At 35.0% G+C, this 16,087-nt stretch overlaps 1 protein-coding gene across 7 annotated transcripts in view; it reads right to left on the reverse strand.

Moving 5' to 3' along the window:
• PIKFYVE (phosphoinositide kinase, FYVE-type zinc finger containing) overlaps positions 1–16,087 on the reverse strand; it is a 90,041-nt gene that overhangs the window by 23,733 nt on the left and 50,221 nt on the right. For all 7 annotated transcript variants that reach the window (XM_074191489.1, XM_074191492.1, XM_074191490.1 and 4 more), the window contains 6 exons: positions 15,103–15,243; positions 14,248–14,374; positions 12,842–14,016; positions 8,133–8,233; positions 6,105–6,176; positions 4,622–4,793 (listed from right to left, as the gene is read on the reverse strand). In XM_074191489.1, coding sequence (XP_074047590.1) covers positions 4,622–4,793; positions 6,105–6,176; positions 8,133–8,233; positions 12,842–14,016; positions 14,248–14,374; positions 15,103–15,243 — 1,788 coding nt within the window. The remainder of the gene's footprint in view (positions 1–4,621; positions 4,794–6,104; positions 6,177–8,132; positions 8,234–12,841; positions 14,017–14,247; positions 14,375–15,102; positions 15,244–16,087) is intronic.

Here is a 16,087-nt window from a genome sequence, read left to right on the forward strand (position 1 = left end):
TCTGAGTTCAAATCTGGCCTCAGACACTTAATAATTACCTAGCTGTGTGGCAGCTTTGGGCAAGTCACTTAACCCCATTGCCTTGCAAAAATCTAAAAAAAAAAAAAAAAAATCTATTTGCCATATAATGTTGAAAATAGAGGAATATAGGAAAAAATTTAAAAAGGCTGACATTGTTTTATAACTTTTCCTGTTCTAGTCAATATTCTAAAGCTAATTTTTAAAAAAGTCAAAGAAAAATATTGTGCCCTAATTTAACCTTACTAATGTTTTCTTTCAATTCATTTAGAGTAAATAAAGTAAATAATCCTTAAAGTTGTTGCTATTGGTATTTTTTCTGAAACACATACATAGGAATACAAGATAGATAAAATCTAGAATGTGAAATAAAACTAGAAAGAATTACAAGTCAGAATATGGAAGGCTTTAAATACTAAACTAATAAATTTGGATTAAGGGGAGGTTGGTTGTTTTACAAAGGTAATAAGTAGCAACTTAAGATTTTTGAGCAGGGAGGTGACATGGTCAATCTAATTTTACTAAAACTATCTGTCACTTGAATTTTTCATTTAAAATAATGAATCAGGGGCAGTTAGGTAGATAAAGCACCACCCGGGAATCAGGAGGGTCCAAGTTCAAATCCAGCCTCAGACACTTAATAATTTCCTAGTTGTGTGACCATGGGCAAGTCACTTAACGCCAATGCCTTGCAAAAAAGAAAAAAAAGGGTACAAAATAATGATGATGATGATGATGATGATGATGTTGATAAAGTTATGCTAATCAAGAGTGATGGCTAGTTTTCTTTAAGCCCTGAATTAATACCTAATTTAACCACTATAAGTGTCATTTCCCAGTCACCTACATTGATGAGAGCCAGAGTTTGCTAATCCTATACTTAAAATAGTGCTGTACACTATTCAGTTCAGTTCAACACACATTTATCAAAGTGTCTCCTACATATACGAAGCACTGTGCTTCATTCTGGTGACTCAAAGACCAAAAAAGTAGAATATATAACTCCTACCCTTTAGGAGTTTATACTATAGTGGGGAAAATACAACATTATATACAAAGATAATGCAAAAGACATACAAAGTATTCCAAGGTAATTTCAAGAGAGAGAGGGGATAACAACAAGAGGGTCAATGTAGAACAAATGTTTGTGAAACAATCAACCAGCTTCTATTATGTTTTAAACATTGTGGTTTGCACTGTGGTAGAAAAAAGGGATCACAGGACCATACATCTAGAGAAAGGGACAGAGGGGAATAAAAAGGCAATGTGGACATAGCAATCAAAAATATTCTACAAAAAAAGATTTCAAATGACCTTCTAGCCTCAAAGAATTTACAACATAGAAATAAGACTTATTAGTTACAAAACAACTGAAAACAATATCAACATGTTCATTATCATCCATGGAAACAAAGTAAAATGAGTTAAAAATTAAGATCAACTCCAGATGTTTAGATGGTGATCTCATGTGCTCACATGATTCTGGCATCATTAACACATCTGAAATCTATCCAGGTTTAATTCTCTTCCCAAAACTTCATACTTCAACTAACTGCTAAAGACTTCTACAAAAATTATATATATATATATATATATATATATATATATATATATATATATATATAACACACACACACACACACACACACACATACATTATGGAACACTATTGTTCTATTAGAAACTAGGAGGTGGGGGCATCTGGATGTCATGGGGCAGCTAGATGGCACAGTGGATAGAGCATCAGCCTGGGAGTCAGGAGGACTTGAGTTCAAATCTGACCTCAGGCACTTAATAATTACCTAGCTGTGTGACCTTGGGCAAGTCACTTAACCTCATTGCCTTGTAAAAAAAAAAAGTTGACTAGAAACCAGGAGGGGATGAGATTTCAGAGAAGCCAGAAAGACTTGCATGAACTGATGCTGAGTGAGATAAGCAGAGCCAGAAGAACAACATACACCCCAACAGCAACATGGGGGTGATGATCAATCAACCCTGATGGACTTGCTCATCCCTTCAGTGCAACAACCAGGGACAATTTTGAGCTATCTGCAATGGAGAATACCATCTGTATCCAGAGAAAGAATTATAGACTTTGAACAAAGACCAAAGACTATTTACCATCAAATGGGGGGGGGGGGAGTATATTATAATGTAATTTTACTATCTCATACTTTATATTTCTTCCTTAAGAATATGATTTCTGTCATCACACTCAACTGAGATCAATATAGCATGGAACCAATGTAAACACTAACAGAATGCCTTCTGTGGGGGAGGGGGAAGCAAGAATGGGGAGAAATTTGTAAAACTCAAAATAAATAAAATCTTTCATTTAAAAAAAAAAGGAAACAAACTAAAATGAGTTAAAAATCAAGATCAACTCCAGATGTTTAGATGGTGATCTCATGTGCTCACATGATTCTGGCATCATTACCACATCTTTAATCTATCCAGGTTTAATTCCTGTTCCAAAATTTCATACTTTCTCTCCAACTAACTGCTAAAGACTTCTACCAAAATTATATTTTACATTATGGAACACTATTGTTCTATTAAAAACCAGGATGGGATGGGATTTCAGAGAAGCCGGAAAGACTTGAAGGAACTGATGCTGAGTGAGATGAGCAGAGCCAGAAGAACATCATACACCCTAACAGCAACATGGGGGTGATGATCAACCTTAATGGACTTGCTCATTCCATCAGTGCAATAATCAGGGACAATCTTAGGATATCAGCAACAGAAAATATCATCCATATACAGAGAAAGAACTGTGGAGTTAAAACAAAGACTAAAGACTACAAACTTCAATTTTTAAAAAAGTTGTCTTTTTTGCCATCTCTAGTATTTTAATTTTTCCTCAAAGATGTTTTTTTAACACATTCAATTTTGATCAATGTAAAGATTATCAGACTGCCTTCTGTGGGGGGGGGAGAAGGGGGGAAATTGTAAAATTGTAAAATTCAAAAAATACAAAAAAATCAAAAATTCAAAACCTTACAAAAAACCTTGCACAAATCAATATTTTTTAAAAAAAGACTTCTACCAAAATGTCCTGCCTGGAACTGAAACCTAATATATCCAAAATGAATTCATCTTTTTCCTTGTCACTCTCCAATTAATCAAGCAAACATTCATTTAGCACTTTATATAGGTTGACTACTACTAGGTGCTAGGGACACAAAAATAAAAATCAAATCATTTTTGGCCCCAAAAGAACCTGAACTCCATTTAGGAGACACATATACATTTTTTTTTAACAAAACCTGTGATTTCAATGGCAATTCTGAAATCTCAGGATGTCTGCATATCATGTATATACAAAAGAAATAACAGATACCAGGGAGAGGTAGCTGGGGGAAATCAAGAAAGGTCTCACTTGGGCTGAATTTGAAGGAAGCTAAGATCTTAAGCAGCAGGTGAGAAAAGAAGGACCTTCTGTGTAGCTACGGAGCTACATATTACTAAGCAGAGGTCTGAATATCACTCCCCTACTCAAATCCTTAATTGGTTTCTTAATGTTACTGGATAAAACACAATTCGCTTAGCCTACAAGTTAAGGGTCTTCAAAAGCTTACTTCACATACTTTCCATCATGAATTCTAAATTCCAGTCAAAGTGAACTACTAGTTGATCCCCAAACTCAAGACTCCATCTCCTGATTTCCCTTTATGTAGAATGTATTCATTCCCTAGCTGGCCTTTATCTTTCAGAATTCTTATCCTTCAAGATTCAGTTTGGGTACCACCCCCTCCTTTGAAAAACCTCTGATCCTCCAAGTTGCTGGTCTTGTCCTCCTCAAATAGTCTAATCTATCTACTGATGAGACCAGGGTTGACCAGTGTGGCTCTAGTCCCATCATTTCAGCCTCTAACAAGAGTGGTACAGTTTAGGTTACTTTTCCCATTTTCCTCGCTGCATTATTCCCTCCTTATTATTACTTTATCACTACTTTATTATTACTTTATTTACTACTTTATTAGTTCTAAAAATTATAGGGCATTCTCCCACTGGTATCATACTTGGTTCACTGTCTCAAATGACATAATAGGTTGAGCTCCAGCAGCTCTGGGTCTTTAACTAAAGCACAGATTAAAGTCTACCACCCATAGTGAACAGGGAGGTCACACAGGCATATCTTCCTCCCCTCATGAGTGGTAATACAAGTCTGATGATCTGTCAGCCAAATTCCCCAGCTCTAAAATTACTAAAGTACTTCCTATGCGTGTGTACTGCATACTTACAATAATCTGTTTTAGGACAAATTCAGTTTCAATTTTTGCCTTTCATCTCTAAAGTTTATTAGCACATAGATTATATTTAAGAAATATTTTATATTAATTTAATTCTCCCAGACAAGAAATTAAACAAGCATTAGTTTAACTGATTGTTATTTAGGGTTACTGAAATCTGCAGACAGTTGATTGATTCTAAAAGTACAACATTCAATATATAAGAAAACAAGTACATTAAAAAAAATTAACAAGACATAAATGATTTTGCCCAAATGCTACCTACTATGAGTTTAAAAACAATAAGAAAAATGAGACAAGCCAAATAGGTAAATGAAGAAGAAATCTTACACACTGTATTACATTACCTGTTTGCAGATTCTACACCAGGAATAGGTAAGAATTGTGTGTTGATATCCAGGCACTGGAGAATCCAATTCTTTCAATATGATCTGTACACAGCCTTGTCCATGCACAAATCGACGAATATGATGTACCATAGGAGTATCACAAAACATGCTGGGACAATGGTAAGAAGGCCTGTGACAAACAAATGAAGAAAATCCTTTTCATTGTTCATAAAATGAAAAACTTTGCCACAATGCATATAACAAACAGGTCAAGAAAGCTTAGCAGCTATAAGTGATTTCTCTATAAATCTAAGCACTAAACAAACTTAAGGCATTTAGAATGACACTTAAAGAATGAAGGAATTTAGGACAGTATCTCCCTCAGATTTCTAAAAGTTGGTTCCCCTATAGATTATTACCAAGACTTTACATAGCTTAAGAAAAACACAAAGTCAAACCAGGATTAAGAGCAAAGTAAACAAAACATTTTAAATCTATTCATTCAAGATATTCTGGATTCAGAGATGTGATTTTCCACACCTTCAGTCAAAGAAGTGATATGATGTAGTACAGTGATTCCCAAATCTTTCAAATCTGGGGAAAGACCCGCCTTTTAGCAAAAAAACTGTGGACTCATATAACATTCATTTTATTCTTGGTGTCCACTGACAGAGGAAAAAGTGTGATGGAAAATAGTTACTATAAATTCAGAAATGTTTCGAAACAACTCTATATTGTGTAAATCATAAGAACATCTATATACATGAAAAATAGTAATGTAATTTATTCATACAATCTATAAAGGTATGTATGCTTATTTATCATAGAGTTACCATAAGTACTTTATTGAGGCTAAAGATCAAAATGACAAGACTGTGAGATACGTAATAGATCTGTAAACACCCCACAGTAATAATACCCCACCCAAACTCCTCTCTTTCCTTGGTCCACAGGTTTGGATTACTTATGAAGTGAGTATTAAAAAAAAAAAAAATCCAACCCTCAATTTGGAAGACCTAAGTTTTATTCCTAGTTCTATCACTTAATAGGTTTGTAACACTGTCCTCTTTGTATTCTCTTCTAGAAAAGTGTGGATCCTCACATTCCCTGTCTCATAGACATTGTTTAAAGCTGAAACAAAACTTACTGTTATCAGTGTCAAAGAAAAAGATTTGGAAAAGATTTAAGGAGTTCATCTAGCTTAGCTTCCTACTTTCAGAATCTTTGATATTCCCCATTTTACTAATTAATAAAAGAAGCAATTCCTAGGTAAATTTTGGGAAAAGTTTGGCAAACATGACAGACACAGAAACAAGAAAAGGACTATTTGACAGAATGAGTTAATTTCTGTATACTATGATTTAGTATGTACAAAATCAAGACAAAAAACGTCTTAACAAGGATAACAGTTTTAAGTCTCTTAAATCACAGAATCTTTTCTTCCCCACTAAACTTCAGAGTATGAGGGAAAAAGTATATAGAATGGGGAAAAAACTCTTACCTGAAGCAATACCTCTCTAAAAATATTCCTAAAGTGAGATCATTCTTCCCATAAAATTCCATGGTTACAATCCTAAAAGAAAAAATTTTAGAAATATATATATATTATGTCATAAATGCATTAGAGGAACTAATTCTATCCAAAAATTTCATAATACTTCTGAGTATTCTTATTATATGTAAAGTAAAGCTTTACTAGCCTAAAAGTTCACTTTTGGACTTTTGGAATATACTGTGTTTACAATATGGCATTAATAGAAGCAATTCCACAAAAGGCATAATTCCTCATTGGAAAAAACAGCTCATATTAGAAATATCTATGGTATCTGACTCTACTCCTAGTGCCACACCCAAGTTTCTTTTAAAGTTACCTAATAAATAGAAATAAATATTGGTTATCAACAGAATAAACCTGATTGAATTGGCTTAAGATATCTTTTTGCCAGTTGTGAAAATAAAAGGCTCCATCACAAGATTAAGTATTCCCACATGTAATAGAATTCTTGATTACTGCTTTGGATTTGAAGTGGAAAGTTCAGGATTTAGAATCCTAGCTCTTCTTACACTCAGTTTCTTACCAGTCAATAGTCAATAAGTATTTGCCACTAAAATGTGAGGCCCTGAGCTATACAATGGGGTTACCAAGAAAGGCAAAATACAGTCCTCAAGGAACTCATAGCCTAACAAACACAATTTATCCGGACCTCAGTTTACTTATCATGAAAGAGGTCCAGGAAACAATTTCGGAGATTCCTTCCACTCTTGGCTAAAGGCAATGGCTGTCCTGTGTCTTTATATCCCCTGCATTTATCACAGTGCCTGGGACATAGTAAGCATAAAATAAGAATTTTAATAAATAAATTTAATAAAAGCTATTACTCATTTACCCAAAGAAAAGTGACTCAATTAAAGAATGCAACAATTTTTACAACTAGTATTTCTGACAAAGGACATATTTCTAAAATATACAGAGAACTGAGTCAAATTTAAAAAATAAAAAGTCATTCCCCAATTGACAAATGGTCAAAGAATATGCAAAGGCAATTTATAGATGATGAAATCAAAGTGATCCATATTCATATAAAAAATTGTTCTAAATCTAATCAGTAATGATTAGAGAAATGAAATTAAAGTATCTCTGAGGTACCACCTGACACATATCAGACTGGCCAATATGACCACAAAGGGCAATGATCAATGTTTGAAGGGATGTAGGAAATAATACATTGTTGGTGGAGTTGTGAACTCATCCAACCTTTCTGGAGAACAATCTGGAATTACTCCCAAAGAGCAACAAAAATGAGCATACCCTTTAACCCAGCAATACCACTACTGGGTCTATACCCTGAAGAGATCATGAAAAAAGGGTAAAATCATCACTTGTACAAAAATATTCATAGCAGCTCTATTTGTGCTGGCAAAAAATTGGAAATTGAGTGAATGTCCATCAACTGGGGAATGCTGAACAAACTGGTATATTATTGTTCTATTAGAAACCAGGAGGGATGGGAACTCTGAGAAGCCTGGAGGGATTTGCATGAGTTAATGTGAGCGAGATGAACAGCACCAGAAGAACACTGTACAACCTAACAGCAATATGAGAGTGATGGACCTTAATGGACTTGCTCATTCCATCAGTTCAACAATCAGGCACAATTTTGGGCTATCTGCAATAGAGAATATCAGCTATCCAGAGAAAAGAATTGTGGAGATCAAAGACTATTACCTTTAATTTGAAAAAAAGAAAACATTATCTTTATTATATAATCTTGCTATCTCTCCTATTTTATTTTTTCTTTTTTTTTGTTTTTTTTTTCTTCTTAAGGATAGGATTTCTCTCTCAACACATTCAATTTAGATCAATGTATAGCATGGAAACAATGTAAAGACTATCAGATTGCCTTCTGTGGTGGGTCGGGGTAGGGAAGCAGAATTGGGGGGAAAAACTGTAAAATTCAAAAAACAAAACTGTTGGTCTTTTAAAAAAAATTAAAGAATATATCCAAATAACATAGAAAGTAATTCTTACCAAGGACTAACACATGCACTGGGAGCATTACTGGACTGGGCAGAGGAACTACTAAAAAGCACACAAAGCCTTTGGTGGTTGACAGCACTCAGACAGTCCACCTAAAAAAAAAAATTAAGTTACAGTTTAGTAATTAATAATTATTTTATAGAAAAAATACTCATTAATGTGAAATATCCTAAGTCCTTCAATAATTCACTGCTGTTGAAGGCTGTATAGCAGAATGTAAGCACCAGCTTTAAAAAGGTCTTCTATCCAGAAACTTAGATTAGACTAACACCTCACACCCTATACCAAGATAAGATCCAAATGGATCCAGGATTTAGACATAAAGAACAATATTATAAGCAAACTAGAAGATCTAGGAGTGGTTTACCTGTCAGATCTATGGAAAGGGAAGCTGTTTATGACTAAAGATGAGATGGAGACCATTACTAAAAATAAACTAGATGATTCTGATTACATTAAAAAGCTTTTGCACAGACAAAACTACTGCAGTCAAGATCAAAAGAAAGGTAGTAAACTGAGAAACAATCTTTACAACTAGTATTTCTGACAAAGGACTCAATTCTAAAATATACTGAGAACTGAGTCAAATTTAAAAAATAAAAAAGCCATTCCCCAATTGACAAATGGTCAAAGGATATGCAACAAAGGCAATTTACAGATGAGGAAATCAAAGCAATCCATAGTCACATGAAAAATTGCTCTAAATCATTACTTACTAGAGAAACGCAAATTAAAACATCTCTAAGGTACCACCTCACACCTATCAGACTGGCCAATAAGGACTGGCCAGAAAGGACAATGATCATTATTGGAAGGGTTGTGGGAAATGTGGGACACTAATACATTGTTGGTGGAGTTGTGAACTCATCTAACCTTTATGGAGAGAAATTTGGAACTACATCTAAAGGGCAACAAAAATGTGCATACTCTTTGATCCAGCAATACCACAACTGGATCTATACCCTAAAGAGATCATGAAAAAGGGTAAAAACATAACTTGTAGAGTGAGATGAGCAGAACCAGAAAAACACTGTATGCCCTAATACCAACACAGGGATGATGATCAACCTTGACAGACTTGCTCATTCCATTGTGTAACAACCAGGGACAATTTGGGGCTGTATCCAGAGAAAGAACTATGGAGTTTGAACAAAGACCAAAGACTATTACCTTTAATTTAGGGGAAAAACCTGTTATCTTATTGTCTGATCTTGCTATCTCTTATACTTTATGTTTCTTCCTTAAGGATATGATTTCTCTCTCATCACATTCAATTTGGATCAATGTTTACCATGGAAACAATGTAAAAACTGGCAAACTGCCTTCTGTGGAGGTGGGGGTAGGGAAGTAAGATTAGGGAATTGTGAAACTCCAAATAAATAAAATCTTTAAAAAAAAAAGTCTTCCATCCAACTGAAAAAGCTCCAAAGTATGGACCAATGACACAAATGTATGCCTGTTGTCCAATGATCAGACTAAGTGCAGAAAGGCTCATTCCCAGACTGGCCATAAGTTGATGAATTATTCAACACAACTACTCCAGAAGAACATCTAAGCTGAATTAGGGGGATACAGCACTGACCTTGGAGTCAGAAGGACAGGAGTTCAACTCTGACCTTAGACACCTGAGAATTACTAACTGTGTAACCCTGGGCAAGTCATTTAACCCTAATTGCCTCGCATCCAGCACCATCTCCAAACACCCTGCTTCATATCTGACCACTGAACCCAGATGACTCTGGAGGAGAAAATGAGGCTGGTGACTTAGCACAGCCCCCCCCCCCCCAATCTGATTCATGTACTTGTCATGACATCACCTCCCTTATGTCCTGGTCTCCTCTGAGAACGAAGGACAAACATCATAATCATCATCATCATCAATATCATCGAGCTGAATTAAGGAGAAACTGTATATAATTGATTTCAATGCAAAAAATATCCAAACCAATAAAATTATATCACTTTGAAATGGATTTATATCTATGCACCTATTTTTGGTGACTGTTTTTGCCTAGACTCTTGTTCATATTTTCCTGATATAAAGTGCTTTGTTAAATAAGATGTAATCATTATACTTTTGTTACTGTATTTCATTTCCCAAATTCTTAATTCCACCCTATTCATTAAAAAAAGGTTAAATATTAATTTCTTCTTCACCCAATATTTATGAAATATGGGTATAGGTAATGCATGGATTTATATTTGATACAATGATATTTGACCTGACCCCTCCTCTTCCAAGAGTTGTAATTAGAGCAGACTATAATCTAATGGTAGAATACAGTGACATACACACACAAATAACTATTATACAAAGGGAAATAAAATAAATGTAAAAGAAGATCTGGACAAAATGCTATGGAGAGGGAAAGATCACTCTTTTTACCAGGGAGAGTCAGAGAAGGTCTCATGGTCAAAACAAGGACTTGAAGAGAGAGAGTGCAACAAAAAGAAATGGCAGCTATGAGAGGAAATCATTCCAGACAGGTTCTGAACAGTGGAGGGCCATAAATTATTCAGCAGCAAGGTAAAGGACCAATCATAAAAGGGAGAGAGAATAAAATATGAGAAATTTCATTTTTTAAGATCAAGCATGTGATCTGGATTCTATCAGGTAAAAGTTGAAAAGCAGGATATTCTAGGTTCATTTCAAATCTGTACAGATAACAAAAGTATGAAAATTTCAAGAGAAGATATGAAGTGACAGACAGAAAGCAGTTTATAAAGGTTAGAATATGGGGGCAGCAGAGGGGCGGCTAGGTGGCGCAGTGGATAGAGCACTGGCCCTGGAGTCAGGAGAACCTGAGTTCAAATGTGACCTCAGACACTTAGTAATTACTAGCTGTGTGGCCTTGGGCAAGCTACTTAACCCCATTTGCCTTGCAAAAAAAAAAAAGAATATGGGGGCAGTTAAGAGGAACAGTGGATAGAGCACTGGTCCTGGAGTCAGAAGGACTTGAGTTCAAATCTGACCTCAGACACTTAATACCTATCTGTGTGACTTTGGGCAAGACACTTAACTCTATTGTCTTACAAAACAAAACAAAAAGGTTAGAATACAAAATCCACAGAAGTATATTTCAAGAAGGCTGTAAAGATAGGCCAGCACCTTATTGTGGAGAATCTTAAATGAGAATCAAGGATTTATATTTGATTCAGTAGGAAAAATTAGAGCAACTAAAGAAAAAAGATGCAGTCAAACCAGAGGATATATTTGTATCAGAATTCTCAAATAAAGTTTTGATATCTAAGATTGATATAGAAAAGGAACAGAAATATTTAAGACAAAAATGTGATTTCCCCAATAAAGAAAAGGTAAAGGTAAACAAAGATTCTCAAAGGAAGAACTGAAAACTATTATTAATAATATAAAAGAATGTTTCAAAGTGGGGTCAACTAAGTGGAACGGTGGATAGAGCATTGACCCAGGAGTCAGGAGGACCTAAGTTCAAATGCAGCCTCAGACACTTAATAATTAACTAGCTATGTAACCTTAGACAAGTCAGCAACTCACTTAACTTTATCCCACTGCCTCACAAACCTACCCTACCCCACCCAACCCCCCCAAAAAAAAGAATGCTCCAAATTACTATTAGGAAAAAAAGGAAATCAAATAGCTCACACACCCCCAAAAATGGCAAAGAAGATAAAACATAGTGTTTGATGGGGTAAAAGAAGAGATGCCATTTTGTACCATCAGTACATATGGACTGATAAAATCATTTTGGAAAGCTAGTTGGAATTATGTGAATAAAGTAAATAAACTGTCCATAATCTTTGAAATAACAAAAGACAACTGCAAAGAATCCTGGGTAGTATGAATTGATACAAAAGTGAAGTGAAACTATTAGGGTTGTATTTACCCTATATTCCAAAGAGATCACCCTTGTGGAAAGTACAAAATATAGAAAACTGGGCTTTCTAAGTTTGAATCTTGCTGCATAAACTAACTGCATGATTACACATCTCTGGGCTGATTTTTTTTTATCTGGAAAATAAGAGTGCTTAGAGGTATTACCCAACCCACCCTAAATCTATACATTTCAAAGTGGATAATAATATTAGTTAACATTTAAATAGCATATGGGGCAGAAGGATGTCACAATGGTTAAGACACCAGGCCTGGAGTCAGGAAGACTCAACTTCCTGAGTTCAAATCTGACACTTCCCAGTTGTGTGATCCTAGATAAGTCACTTCACCCTGTTTGACTCAATTTCCTCATCCATCAAATGAGCTGGAGAAGGGAATGGCAAACCACTCCAGTATCTCTACCAAGGAAATCCCTCATGGGGTCACAAAGAGTCAAACCTGACTGAAAATGACTGAATACCACATAGCACATACTATGTGATAGATTCTATATACTGTGCACTTTACCAGGGTGATCTCACAGGATCCTCACAACAACCCTGAGAGAAGTGTTATTATTAACCGGATTTTATAGATGAAGAAACTGAGGCAAACAAAGATGAGATGACTTGCCGAGCCACCCTGGCTTGATTCTCTAACTGCCATGCCACCTAACAACCCCTAAATTTATTATAAACTATTCCATTTTGCATCAAAGCACCTTATAAATTTTCCTGTGTGACTTCTCAAATTATTATGGCTGCTTTATTACTTAATGTGCTTGTATTTCTTAAATAAGCAGCAGTGGACATGCATAAGTAACACCCCCCCCCCAAGAGTTCTCTCTTACCTTTGTGGACCATAAGACATCACTCTGACTCGGGACTCTATCTTCATCTCCCTCAGCTTTGCTTCCAGATCTTCCAGCAGGATTATCTGATGAATCCTTTGACTGAACAAAAGGATCTGCATTTTTCTGCTGTATCCGTCCTCCTCTGGCCCGGTAATCTGCTAGCATTCTACCCAAATTCTGACTCCCACTCAAATGTTCTGTAATTCTGGTGCTCACTAGCTCATGGGATGGTAATACTTGGATAGGCTTTGTCTGAACACTTCCATTCACGACTTGAAGTCCAGAAAGATCTCTTAGAAGTTGTTTCTTCCTTCTGCTCTCTAGTTCTTTTAACTCTTTATTGAGTAGAGGAGATAAATAAACTTGCTCTGGGAAATAGTCCCGTGCTGGGCACTTCATACCCTTTTCAGTCAAGAGGAAGGGTTCCCGGAATGTGATTACTGGAGAGATACAAAGGATAACATCTTTCAATTCTTGTTTGAAGGTTACAGAATGAGTCTTGAGTCTATCTTCAGATGATGTCACTTCTTCTGCAACATAAAATCCTGTATCATCCTGGAGAGGGTCTCTGAAGACTCTCATCTGACTTTTAGGCTCTTGTATCTTATCTCTTTGCGACAAGGCCTCTGATTCATTATCAAAGGCATCATCGTGCTCTTCAATATGGATAGGCAATAATGACTCTGGTACTGATGGAAAGAAAGTGGGTATCACTGACGGTCCAGGCATTGTGAAATGCTCCTGATGTTTTAAAGAGGCACTATCCTGTGGAACGCTTTCACTTTCCTGGCAAGTTTTCTCAAACAGGGTCCTTGATTCCAAATGGTTACTATCATCAGAAGATATAGATTCAGATATTTTAGGCAATTTGTCAGGAAGAAAGTCAGCCTCCCTAGGAAGGGGGCTCCCACTGAACTGGTCCTGCTGACCACCATCATTGTCCTGCTCTTCAATTAGAGAATTAAATGAACTATTTTTTATTAATGTTGGTGGCATGGCAAATTCATCCATAAGAAAAGAGATTTCCAGTTGAGAATGGTAAGCCACACAGATCATGAATATAAGGATCTCCTTTACTCGAGCTAGCTCATAATCAGAGCCTCCTCTCAATTTGATGGTACAGCCAAGGTGCTGTGGACAGCCTTCAAAGAACATTAGCGTTTTTGTTTGTTCTATAAGGCACAAAAAAAAGTTGGAAAAGGTTAGAGTAGCATATTGGAAACTATTCAGAAGACTTCAGAAAGGCAGTACCAACTAAAAAGTGACCATAAATATATTAGTTTCTGTTTACTAATTTTTATGTAAGACAATATTTTCACTATTTTAGCTTTATTACAATGATTATTTGACTTGTTTCCTATATTTTCTAAATACTTAATGCTATATGTTAACATGTTACTCACCATTAGGGAGCTGAAATATCTGCATGTAAAATTTATGACAAGTTCCTAAGTGTGGCTTTGTGAGCAGCTGATCCATTGACATCACTAGGTCACCTTGGGTCATCCGACTAATTCGATCTAAAACTTGCTAGAAAACAAAAATGATATCACAAATGAGGATAAAAATACTACAACCTTATTAAATATGCAATAGAAAAGTAACAAAAAGTTCAATCAGTGGCACTTTGGTAGCAAAGGGCAATCTTAATTATAATTATATAACAGCTCATTCAAGCAGAATAATTTTATAAGCAGGATTTTTGGGTCTTTTTTTCTTTAAAATCAAACATTTATTCAATAAAACACTAAAATATTTTCTAATATATCATCAAGAGGATTATTAGGTAGGTAATTTGTTTAACAAAGTGCTACACACAAAGGAAATTACACAGAATTTTTCCCTAGGTCTACCTCCCCTATTTTAAATCATTTAAGACGGTATTTTCTATTTATTCTATAATTCCTTACATGGTAACTCACATAGTTGGAGTCTGTATACAGAGACTATCTGGTAAATACTGCCATATTTTAATGTCCAAAATACCAAGACCTCAAGTAACTATGGTCACAAATATATTTGCTTTTTATTTTCTTAAGTCTAAATTTTCTACTTTTGGGGAAGCCAGAAAAACAGATGAGGGAGAAAAGAATTTTTTTTTAAAATAACTTTCTTTCTCACTATTTCCCACTTCCAATCCACATAAGGGACAAAGAAATGAACAAGAAAATAACAGAAATTCTATGTCACTAAATAAACAAACAGCAACAATAATTTTAAATCATATCTACATTTTTGTAAAATACTACTATACTCACCGGTTTTACATTAATGACTAAAGTAATACCATGTTCCAGCAACATATCCTGGGCAATTCGAGACACGGTTTTTTCAACTAGAACCAAAGTAGGTCGAACATCAACTATCCGCTGTACATAATTCTTCAAGAATTCTCTTTCCTAATTAATAAAATAAACCACAAATATATCAATTATGATGCAAAGTGTCAGATAAATTAGGAGAATTTGCAATAAAATGTGATCAATGTTAATCTCGACATAATAAGGTTGTTTCGTCCATTACTATCTCCTCAAATACTTTCTAAAAGATTAATTTTAAATTTCTGACTCCAATTCTTTAAAATCTAACATTATAAAGATGTTAGTAAACCCTAAAGGATGTTTCAAGTAAGAAGGCCTGTATCATTCAACATGTATTTATTTAATCATATATTATGTGCCAGGCAATGAGGATACAGATAAAAAGAATGAAACCCGTCCGATTCAAAAAAGAGCTTACGTACTTAACCTTGAACAAGTGCAATCATTCTTTGGAAAAATTTGCTTAATTTACAAAAAATCCACTATTCTAGCTATTATTTTTCAAGCACCGTACTGCTCAATTATCATTTAGCAGGAATTAAAACAACTGTATTCTACCAGTGGGGAAGCTAAAAAATTTAGCAAAACCACATTGTAATTTTTTTTTAAAAACTACTGGGGAAAAGAACTTGGGAATCTGGAATTCCACTTCTTCAGATACATACTATTTGGTCATGTTCATTTTAGGACAGCTAAGAAAACTTACTACAAAGGTAATTTATGATAAAATATATTAAACAACCTGGCAATAAACTCTTGCCTTTGCCTCAATTGACAAGTTATTACAACCAAAACAACTAAAATAATTAAGAATTAGGAAATACCTAACATAATAAAATGATAGGAAAGCTAGGTAATCCAGAGGATATAACACTAGACCTGGAGTAAGAAAGACTTATCCTCAGGAGTTCAAATATGGCAT

The sequence above is a fragment of the Macrotis lagotis genome, chromosome 6 (assembly GCF_037893015.1).
Source record: "Macrotis lagotis isolate mMagLag1 chromosome 6, bilby.v1.9.chrom.fasta, whole genome shotgun sequence".
In the NCBI taxonomy this organism is placed as follows: Eukaryota; Metazoa; Chordata; class Mammalia; order Peramelemorphia; family Peramelidae; genus Macrotis; species Macrotis lagotis.